The following is an 11,828-nucleotide window of genomic DNA, read 5'->3' on the forward strand; positions in this document are numbered from 1 at the left end:
CTGAAGTCCACAATCATCTCCTTTGTTTTGTTGACGTTGAGTGTGAGGTTATTTTCCTCATGGATGGATATAGGTCTATAACAGTTTGGGTATAGAGTATCACCCCCTTTGAAGAGAGGGATGACCGCAGCAGCTTTCCAATCTTTAGGGATCTCGGACAATACGAAAGAGAGGTTGAACAGACTGGTAATAGGGGTTGCAAAAATGGCGGCGGATAGTTTTAGAAATAGAGGGTCCAGATTGTCTAGCCCAGCTGATTTGTACGGGTCCAGGTTTTGCAGCCCTTTCAGAACATCTGCAATCTGGATTTGGTTGAAGGAGAAGCTGGGGAGGCTCGGGCAAGTAGCTGTGGGGGGGGACAGAGCTGTTGGCCGGGTTGGGGTAGCCAGGAGGAAAGCATGGCCAGCCGTAGAGAAAAGCTTATGGGAATTTTCAATTATCATGGATTTATCGGTGGTGACCGTGTTACCTAGCCTCAGAGCAGTGGGCAGCTGGGAGGAGGTGCTCTTGTTCTCCATGGACTTTACAGTGTCTCAAAACTTTTTGAAGTTAGAGCTACAGGATGCAAATTTCTGTTTGAAAAAGCTAGCCTTTGCTTTCCTGACTGACTGCTTGTATTGGTTCTGTCTATATAAGGTCCCACAGTTGACAGTGCATGTCAGAGCAAAAACCAAGCTATGAGGTCGAAGGAATTGTCTGTAGAGCTCTGAGACAGGGTTAGATCTGGGGAAATGTACCAAAACATTGCTGCAGCATTGAAGGTCTCCCCTCCATAATTCTTAAATGGAAGATGTTTCGAGCCACCAAGACCGTCCTAGAGCTGGGCGCCCGGCCAAACTGAGCAATCGGAGGAGAAGGGCCTTGGTTAGGGAGCTCTGACAGTGCTCCAGAGTTGCTCTGTGGAGATGGGAGAACCTTCCAGAAGGACAACCATCTCTGCATCACTCCACCAATCAGGCCTTGATGGTAGAGTGGCCAGACGGAAGCCACTCCTCAGTAAAAGGCACATGACAGCCCGCTTGGAGTTTGCCAAAAGGCACCTAATGACTCTCAGACCATGAGAAAAAGATTCTCTGGTCTGATGAAACCCAGATTGAACTATTTTGCCTGAATGCCAAGCGTCACGTCTGGAAGAAACCAGGCACCACTCATCATCTGGCCAATACCATCCCGACGGTAAAGCATGTAGGTGGCAGCATCATGCTGTGGGGATGTTTTTCAGCGGCAGAGACTGGGAGACTAGTCGGGATCGAGGGATAGATTCTTGATGAAAAACTGTTCCAGAGTGCTCAGGACCTCAGACTGGGGCAAAGGTTCACATTCCAACAGGTCAACGACGTCAAGCACATAGCCAAGACGATGCAGGAATGGTTTTGGGACAAGTCTCTGAATGTCCTTGAATGGCCCAGCCAGAGCCCGGACTTGAATCCGATCGAACATCTGGAGAGACCTGAAAATAGCTGTGTGGCGACGCTCCCCAACCTGACAGAGCTTGAGAGGATATGCAGAGAAAAATGGGAGAAACTCCTCAAATACAGGTGTGCCAAGCTTGTAGCATCATATTGTAGCTTCAACAAAGTACTGAGTAAAGGGTCTGAATACTTACGTAAATGTGATTTGTTTTTTAGTTTTAATAAATGTTGTAACATTCTAAAAATCAGTTTTTGCTATGTCATTATAGGATATTGTGCGTCGATTGATGAGGGTTAAACACTATTTAATCAATTTTAGATTAAGGCTGTAACGTAACAAAATGTGGAAAAAGTGAAGGGGTCTGAATACTCTCCGAATGTCTTAATCTTTCCAAAATATAGACTCTTAGCTTTTATTTGATCCTTTGAACTTCACATTAGTGTTCATGGGGCTTTTCACATGGAAATGCCCTACTGTTGATATTATTCAAAAATAAATCAACACCCTTACGAAAAAAATATATTTACAGTAACAGAGACACAAAGCTAGTCATTGTGGAACACCTGGCTATTATGAATGACACCATTGTAAGTGAATGATTGTTGCAGCCCCTCACCATCTGTGAATGTCTCACCTGAACATTATTCTGCTTAGATTAGTGTAATACAAAAGTTGAACAAACTGATACAAGATACAGGTGGCCAATACACTTTATTGGTGAATAAATAGTGGCTACAAGTCTCTCAAACAAACTGGAAAAAAACGCACACAAAGCAATTAAGACATAATTTTAATCAATAAAATTGCAATAGGCCTAAAAAGGCCTAACATTTCTAAATCTGCAATATACATTTAGATGATTTTCTCACATTAAGGGCTGAGGTGGTGTGGCCACAAAAAGGACAGTCTGAATCCATGCATAAACTTGCTTGTTTGGTGTCATTCAATGGACTTAAATACGGTGAGTGTGGTTACACTTTCTGTTACTGTCGGTCAACATTGGATCTAAGTGAGTTGTTTAAGGGATTGGTTTTGTCAGGCAAACTGAGTCCATGGATTTGGACGGCAAGGTCACATGTCCAATTATTCTTATTTGGTGTTGGTCTCATGATCTCCCTGTCTTTAGATGGAGTTGCATACAGTGCAGTCCCCTTTAAAAAACCTAACCTACAATTAAACACATACAGAAGAATTCAGTAAATTGTGCAATTCCCAAAGCCTTATTTGGAGAGCACAAGGGTGACAACCTGGATTGTTTTGTCTGGGTATACAGGACTATGATTAAACAACTGAACAGAACAAAAAACAAGTCTGATGTCTGCAGTTTGATCTTTGGCAACTGGGGTCAGAACCTGGACCCAGGGTTAGGGGTCAAGAGGTCAGTTTGTGGAAGGGCTACTTGTGGGTTCCCTGATCCTGTCCGTCTTGTGGGGGAGGTGGTGGTGGGAGCTCAGAGATGCCCTCCTGTGTGGCAGGGGAGTCAGCCAGCAGGAAGGAGTCATTGGAATGGGTACTGAGGCGCAGCGGAGCCAGGCGGCGGAGGTTGCTCGGTGTCCAGGGCAGTCTCAGCTGAGCCCTCTGAGAAGGGACCACGGTGCTGCTGTCCACCTCTGCTTCAGCCAGCCATGAAGGAATCTGCTGCATTGGTGGCATGGGGTCCATGGTGTCCATCTCCGCCATGAAAGCTGGGTTGACGATTCCAGCTAGACCAGGAGAGAGATTTAAATTAATTGGAAATTATTTAATCGATTGAAAGGTGAGCTTATTGTTGTTTCGTGACTGAAGTGTTTTAGTGTCTGATTTAGACATGTTTAACTTGGTTGATTTAATTTATTTTGAGTTGATGTGAAGAAGACTCTCTTACCTCCTCTATAGGCTCTCATAGGGAATGAACCGCCAGCAGCCTCGCAACCAGAGGCACTGTCTCCTTCAGAAAACTCAAAATCTGTAGGCAGAGAGAAACAGTCAATCAGAAAACAATTACATGATGTTGTTTACTTATGCACAGGTATCTAAACCAAAATGGCAGAAAGCAAATGTAAGCAGCCTTGTCCTCTTCTTTTGTGTCATACATTTTTATGTCATTGGTGTTACTGGCTTGAAAATCACTCCAAAGATACTGTATACAAGGACCTTGAGCATTCCCTCCAGTGGCAAACTGTTATCAGGGGAGGGGCTTATATTAAAGAAAAGTATTAGCTAATCACACCCATTTAATATGTTATAAAATTGAGGATTCCATTGATACATTTAACCATTGTGAAATGTCTAGCTAGTGGCGTTTCAACTGGTGACGTCACTCGAGACAAAGTAGTTGTTTTCCTTGCTTGGCTCGAGCCCAGGTTGGGGCAATCGAGGGACGGAAGCAATAATTTTACATAAATGCAAAGTGTCATTGGTGTTACTCAATTTAAAATAAGGGAAATTACATTGTATGCAAAATGGTTATCCATTTCATTTTAGTAAATTATTACTTGAGAATATGTACCATCCATTTATGAAAACCCTCAAATACCTAAAACGTGTCATTGGTGTTACTACTCTACTCCTACTGGTGGCAAAATGTTATCATAATGGTACAAATTATTATAAGGCATTAAGCTGCCGTATTAGTTGATTTAGAATAGGTACCCCCCCAGAAGTCTAGAAAAACACCACCAGTTTAAGAACGACCCTTGACCTCAACCTTCTCATATAATGCAAAAGAGAAGTGAAAAGMAAAGAGCAAAGAAGTACCTTCATCCCCATAAGCATGGCTTTTACTGTTATCCATGGATTTTCCATTTGGCATCTAAAAATGACAGAGTCAAATACACAACATACATATTATCACATTGCCTCCAAGAGGATGGTTATGAAGACAAGGGGGAAGGAGGAAAAAGTGCAGTCTTCCCTGACCTTTTGTGGCTGGTCTTTCTTTAAATGCTTGCTTATCTTGGGTGGAGCGACACCCATTTTGGCTGACTTGAATGACTCTAGACGGCTCCTCATGGTTCTCTGGAAGATCTCTTGCACCTCATGCTCGTCCTCGTTGACTTCGAGCTGCTTCCGACTGTACTTGTGTCTGTGCTGTTAGATGATGGAAGGAGAGCAAGAGAAGAGGCTAAAAAAGAGTGTGTTTTTTAGCGCCCCTGTGATTTTTGAGGATCTAATTGTCTTTGACTAAGCAATACCTGTTTCCTGCCTTTGTACAAGTGCTGCTGCAGTAGATGGTGTGCGTCAAAGTCCTCTGACTCCCTCATCTTCAGGTCCTGCTCATGCATGTCCAGGCAGACAGAGGGCACACTGTCCCGTCTGGAAGGGAAGAAACATACATATTCACTGTTGGTAATTTGCTGGCCACTGGAGGGCAGACTTGAAAAAGTACCAGGGCCCGATTTCCCAAAAGCATCTTAAGTCTAAATTCATCATTTGAACCCTCATAGGAGCATCGTTAAATCTCCAAGCTGTTTCCAAAAAGCATTGTTTAATAAAGTTGCACTTTATATGACAATTACTTGAAACAATTGAACATTATGAAACACCGAAGATAGCAGGCCTGGTCTGGTTTTGGGCCTGGTTTTGAAAAGGCGTTTGATAAAGTACGACTACAATTTACATGTAAATGCCTGGATTACTTTAATTTTGGTGAATCTCTTATACAATGGGTTAAAGGTATGTACAGCAACCCCAGATGTAAAATAGTAAATAATGGTTACTTCTCAGAAAGTATTGAGCTTTTAAGAGGAGTAAAACAAGGCTGTCCTTTGTCTCCATAATTATTTATTATGGCCATTGAAATGCTAGCTATTAAAATGAGATCCAACAAGAACATCAAGTGGTTAGAAATCCAGGGGATAAAAACAAGTGTCAATGTATGCCGATGACTCTAGTTTTTTTCTATATCCCTGCACAGTTTAATTGAAGCTCTTGATCACTTTTCTAAGCTGTCTGGATTAAAACCTAATTCCGACAAGTGTACCATATTACGTATTGGATCGTCACAAAATACAGTGTTTACACTACCTTGTAGTTTACCAATAAAATGGGCGGATGGTGAAGTAGACATACTTGGTATTCACATCTCAAAAAACATTAAATGAATTTACCACAATTAATTTCAATAGAAAGATAAGCAAAAATAGATAAGAGTCTGCAACCATGGAGAGGTAAATACTTGTCTATTTGTGGAAAAAAATCACATTGATTAACTCTTTGTTCCTATCACAGTTTACTAACTTACTAATGGCACTGCCTACTCCAGATGACTCGTTTTTAATCATATGAGCAAAAAAGATTTCATTTTATTTGGAATGCTAAGCCAGACCAAATTAAACATGCCTATTGATATAATGAATGTGAGTTTGGGGGGCTAAAATTATTAAATATTAAAGCTTTAAACCTCTCACTAAAAGCTTCACTCATACATAAGTTATACTAAAACACAAAATGGTTCTGCAGTAGATCATTAAGAAAGGTAAAAAAAAAAATAGCCTTTTTTGCCTTCATACAGATTACAACTTCTCATTTCCGACTAATTGAAAATGAAATTGTTTAAATATCGCACTTTCTTAAACAAGCCATACAAAGTTGGTTCCAATTTCAGTTTTATCCTCCAGAAAAGATAGAACAAATATTACAACAAATGTTATGGTTAAACTCAAATATACTGATTCATTAAAAAAAACATTCTTTATGGAAAAAATGCAAAAAAATATATATATATTTATTAGTGATGTTATGAATAGAAACGGAAGAGTTATGTCACATATGCAGTTATCAAAAATATATGGGAGTATCTGCTCAATCCGAATTTTCAACCAACTGATTGCATCACTACCAGACAAATGGAGGAGGAAAGGTGAAAAGGGAGAAGGTAGGGAACTTGTTTGCCTGCCATATATTAAAGATACACATTCGCTGAAAGGAACTGGCAAAAATAGAAAAATAGACTTTCATTTGGGGACAAAAATGTTGACAGCTGCGCCATACAGGTTGCAAAATGAATGGGAAGAGATTTTTGATGTACCAATTCCATGACATTTGGTTTATGAACTGGCACAAAAAACTGCACTTGATTCAACACTTAGAGTTTTTCAATTGAATTTATGATATAAAATTCTTGCTACCAACAGAATGCTATATATATGGGGCATACAACAATCTCAGCTCTGTAGATTTTGCTGCGAAGAGACAGAATCAATAGATCATTTATTTTGGCATTGCCCCCTATGTAGCTTTATTCTGGTCACAGGTTCAGGAATGGTTAAAAAAAATCACAACATGCACTTAAAATTAACCTTACAAATAGCAGTGTTGGGTGATTTGGAAAGCCATAGTCAGTCAATAAATAATATAATACTCATAGGAAAGGTTTTCATCTCTAGCTCACAATCTGTGGATGCGGAAACCAAACAAGGGTGGTCTATGGTTATATGTGGGATGGTCCTGAGAGTGGGATTAAAGAGCTTATGTTTGGTAATGTATTATTGTTATGTGACTATTTTATATGAAAGTACCATGTATGTAAAATGTGTATGTAAAATGTGTATGTAAAAATGTTTATGTATATGTAGCAAAAAAGCTGTAAAAAAACTAAAATATATTTGTCCTCGGAAGAGGGTGGCGAAGGGGTTAATAAAAAATAAAATAATAATTGCACTTAAAAACGCTTGCTATTTACCAATAACTTCACAACGAAGTTGACTACAAATGCAAAGTTTCCAATGTCTTTGCAATTGTTATGAACAAGCAAAGGATGAAAAGATGCTTCAAATAAAAAACGAAATGACTGCATTAAAAGATAAATAGCCTATAGTATCGGTTAAATATACTGTAATTCAATATTTAAATAAATTGTTCCTTCAATTGAGTTGTATTTTGCTAAAATAGGCCACTGTCGGTAATATTTGCCTCAATATATTCCATGATGTGTAACAACATGTGTGTAATGATGTGGCAAATCTTGATTTAGTACATTATTATAGGGTAAGCATTAGAATAAGCCACCTCAATATTTGCAGTCATTAAGTGATTATATCTTTCTAGGAGCTGATCCATCATCAGTATTGTGGAATATTTCTAATGTTAAAATAAGATTTGAATGGATAAATCTGATAAAAGAGCAGTGATGCCTTTCTTTCGATCCTATCAATATGGACACATGCCTCAATGACATACTTAGCGAACGTTTTCTCTGTGTGGTGTTTTGGGAAATGTATGTTATATCTTCGGCCGTTGTAGGAAAGATGAATCTTTAAAACACTCCTAAGCCTAAATTCCATTTATACTGGGAAACCGGGCCCTGACCTACATATTGTAAGGGTTACATTAAAGAGCAATGAGAATGATCTCACAAAATCCCAAATCGACCCCTAAACCCTACGCCCTATGCACTTGTGGAGATCTGAGTTGATTTTTCCAACTGTGTAAGCAAAATTGTAATCACACCACCTTGCTATCTGAAAGGCTGGGTGTATGTTTCACCACGTTGCTTATACCAATCAAATCCTCTCAGTTCTCCACAGGTGCATTTAGGGGTCGATTTGGGATTGGGCATCCGTATTAACTGTGCTTTTGCTACCATATACTTTTGTTTCTATTGTAACCAGTGGCAGGCACCTAATGGCTGGTGAGTTTTGGGGATAAAATAAGTGAGACGGAACTCTTGACTAGCGAACTTATGGTTCTACCACGGATGACAAGGGAGGGTGCAAACTCATTGTCCATACCTATGTATAGTAATGGGAAACCAAGGCTTTCTGAGTCCTTTGGGGATTTCACCAAATTGTGCCTTAAAACTGCTTATTACTCAGAGTTTTTAACACAATGCAGATTAGTGATTAGGTAAACTACATTTAGTTAGAATGTGTGATTCGCACTTACCCTTTTTGCCTCCAGGTTCAATATTACAAAAACTGTGCATCCGTGGTATTATTTAGGATGCTGAAGACAAAACATTATCATAACTATAGCCAGGATTCGATGTGCCTCTGATCCGAAATCCCAGACCCTATCCGCTGAGCTACCATTCAGGCTTTGCCAGAAAATACAGACCCTATCGTTACACTTGTTCACACTGACCTGCCCTGGGGTCGGAATGCAATCATGGTTACATTATAACACCGTGGAGCCGGCACAAGATATGGGTCGGAAAACGTACCTCAATGCAGGGATGGGATATGCCACTGTGGGATAATGGGACAATTCGGAGGACAACGCATTTCTCATCCTTGCATTGAGGTACATTTTCTGAGCTAGATCTCATGCTGGCTCCACGGTGTCTTAATTTAAAGGAGAAGTTTACCCAAAATCCAGAAACTCCCAAGTAATTCCATACATTGAAACTAGTTCAGTGGAGTTTGCCCTCTCCCCCTCTCTCTCTCTGGAGTGCAGAACTGAGACAGCTGCAAAAACGGATCACATGACATTGCTGGATGCAAGCCTCACTCTGCTCTGTTTTCAGTGAATGATTCACAAATCCGCGAACTGTGGACAAATTCATTGTTTTATTGAAAGTGTATGGCAGAATTAGTTATTCTTGTCAAAAGTACTATCGGTTTTGAGTCAGGAAATGTGTACTTTTCCACCTACATTTTTTGCTATTATTTTATATCATTATTTTATGAAGCCAACTGCCACAGCAGCGGAGATGGGTAACAACTGCACATGAGCGCCCTCGGGAGGAACCCTGCTATATTGACGATATGCCCTTATAACCCCTTCGAATCACCGAGGTGACAAGGTACTGATCTGTCATTCTGCCCCTTAACCCATTGTTCCTAGGCTGTCATTGAAAATAAGAATTTGTTCTTAACTGACTTGCCTAGTAAAATAAAATAAAATTACAAGAGATGCACCTGCCAAATAGTGAGCATCTCAAGCTCAATTAAACCTGGGTTAATCAGGTATCTTTCTCATCACATAGTTCTGGGAGGAACTTCCTAGCTCTTAGGAAACCTTTCAGTATTTTGTTTTGTATGTGTTATTTCTTACATTATTAGCCCAGACATTTTTTGTGTTATTACATACAGCCGGGAAGACCTATTGGATATCAGAGTGGCGGTAACTCACCAGCACTACCAGCATTACGACCAGGAATATGACTTTCCCAAAACTGATCCTTTTTTCGTACCCCCCAGGGCAATTGAACTGATTCCAGAGACCGAATCAAAACAACGCCGGCATAGCAAAGGTACTCGAAGTAGTCTTCTAGTCCGACTTAGGATGCGCACACCACCCACCGCTTCTGAGTATATTACTCGCTAATGTTCAGTCTCTGGATAATAAAGTTGATGAGCTCAGGGAAAGGATTTCTTTCCAAAGAGACATCAGGGATTTTTAGTTCATCGCGCAGACAGGAATGTCTGCGTGTATGTTTCATGATTAACGACTCATGGCGTGATTGTGATAACATACAGGAACTCAAGTCCTTTTGCTCATCCGACTTAGAATACCTCACAATCAAATGCGGACCATATTACCTCTCAAGAGAATTCTCTTCAGTTATAGTCACAGCCATGTATATTTCCCTCATCAAGCCGATACTTCGACAGCCCTCAAAGAGCTTCACTGGACTTTATGGAAGCTGGAAACCACATATCCTGAGGCTTCATTTATCGTAGCTGGGGATTTTAATAAAGCAAATTTGAGGGAAAGAATGGCGCAATTCTATCAACACATTGACTGTAGTACTCGCTCTGCTAAAACACTCGACCACTGCTACTCCAACTTCCGGGATGCCTACAAGTCCCTATCCCGCCCTCCTTTTGGCGAATCTGATCAAACCTCAATTTTGCTCCTCCCTTCCTATCGGCAGAAACTCAAACACGAAGTACCCATGCTAAGGACTATTCAACGCTGGTCTGACTAATCGGAATCTACGCTTCAAGATTGTTTTGATCACGAGAACTGGGATATGTTCCGGGTAGCCTCCGAGAATAACATCCACGCATATACTGTTACGGTGACTGAGTTTATCAGGATGTGTGACAATTAAAACCTACCCAAACCAGAAACCGTAGATAGATGGAAGCATTCACTTAAAACTGAAAGCGTGAACCATCACATTTAACCATGGCAAGGTGACTGGGAATATGGATGAATACAAGCAGTGTAGTTATTCCCTCCGTAAGGCAATCAAACAGGTAAAACGTCAGTATAGAGACAAAGTGGAGTCGCAATTCAACGGCTCAGACACGAGATGTATGTGGCAGGCTCTACAGACAATCACGGACTACAAAGGGAAAACCAGCCACGTCGCGGACACCGTTGTCTTGCATCCAGACAAGCTAAACACCTTTTTCACCCGCTTTGAGAATAACACAGTGCCACCGACTCTGGGCTCTCCTTCTCCGTGGCCGATGGGAGTAAGACATTTAAACGTGTTAACCCTCACAAGGCTGCTGGCCCAGACAACATCCCTAGCCGCGTCCTCAGAGCATGCGCAGACCAGCTGGCTGGAGTGTTTACGGACATATTCAATCTCTCCCTATCCCAGTCTACTGTCCCCACATGCTTCAAGATGTCCACCATTGATCCTGTACCCAAGAAAGCAAAGGTAACTGAACTAAATAACTATCGTCCGGTAATACTCACTTCTGTCATCATGAAGTGCTTTGAGAGACTAATGAAGGATCATATCACCTCTACCTTACCTGACACCCTAGACCCACTTCAATTTGCTTACCGCACCAAATAGATCCACAGACGATGCAATTGCCATCGCAATGCACACTGCCCTATCCCATTTGGACAAGAGGAATTCCTACAGTTGAAGTCGAAGTTTACATACACTTAGGATTTTCAACCACTCCACACATTTCTTGTTACCAAACTATAATTTTGGCAAGTCACTTAGGACATCTACTTTATGCATGCAACAATTGTTTACAGACAGATTATTTCACTTATAATTCACTGTATCACAATTTCAGTGGGTCAGAAGTTGACATACTTGACTGTGCCTTTAAACAGCTTGGAAAATTCCAGAAAATTATGTCATGGCTTTAGAAGCTTCTGATAGGCTAATTGACATCATTTGAGTCAACTGGAGGTGTATCTGTGGATGTATTTCAAGGCCTACTTTCAAACTCAGTGCCTCTTTGCTTGACATCATGGGAATATCCAAAGAAATCAGCCATGATCTCAGAAAAAAAGTTGTCGACCTCCACAAGTCGGGTTTATCTTTGGGAGCAATTTCCAAATACCTGAAGGTACCACGTTCATCTGTACAAACAATAATACGCAAGTATAAACACCACCACACAGCCGTCATACCGCTCAGGAAGGAGACGCGTTCTGTCTCCTAGAGATGAACGTACTTTGGTGCGAAAGTGCAAATTAATCCCAGAACAACAGCAACGGACCTTGTGAAGATGCTAGAGGAAATAGGTACAAAGTGTCTTTATCCACAGTAAAACGAGTCCTATACCGAC

At 40.8% G+C, this 11,828-nt stretch overlaps 1 protein-coding gene across 1 annotated transcript in view; it reads right to left on the reverse strand.

The window, feature by feature from the left end:
- Positions 1 to 2,105: 2,105 nt before the first annotated feature.
- Positions 2,106 to 11,828, reverse strand: part of LOC111955107 (sodium/hydrogen exchanger 3) — a 78,750-nt gene continuing 69,027 nt past the window's right edge. The window contains exons 12-16 of the mRNA XM_023975187.2: positions 4,587 to 4,707; positions 4,312 to 4,482; positions 4,150 to 4,204; positions 3,278 to 3,358; positions 2,106 to 3,116 (exon numbers count right to left, since the gene is read on the reverse strand). Coding sequence (XP_023830955.1) covers positions 2,809 to 3,116; positions 3,278 to 3,358; positions 4,150 to 4,204; positions 4,312 to 4,482; positions 4,587 to 4,707 — 736 coding nt within the window. The 3' untranslated portion in view covers positions 2,106 to 2,808. The remainder of the gene's footprint in view (positions 3,117 to 3,277; positions 3,359 to 4,149; positions 4,205 to 4,311; positions 4,483 to 4,586; positions 4,708 to 11,828) is intronic.

The sequence above is a fragment of the Salvelinus sp. IW2-2015 genome, linkage group LG30 (assembly GCF_002910315.2).
Source record: "Salvelinus sp. IW2-2015 linkage group LG30, ASM291031v2, whole genome shotgun sequence".
NCBI lineage: Eukaryota > Metazoa > Chordata > Actinopteri > Salmoniformes > Salmonidae > Salvelinus > Salvelinus sp. IW2-2015.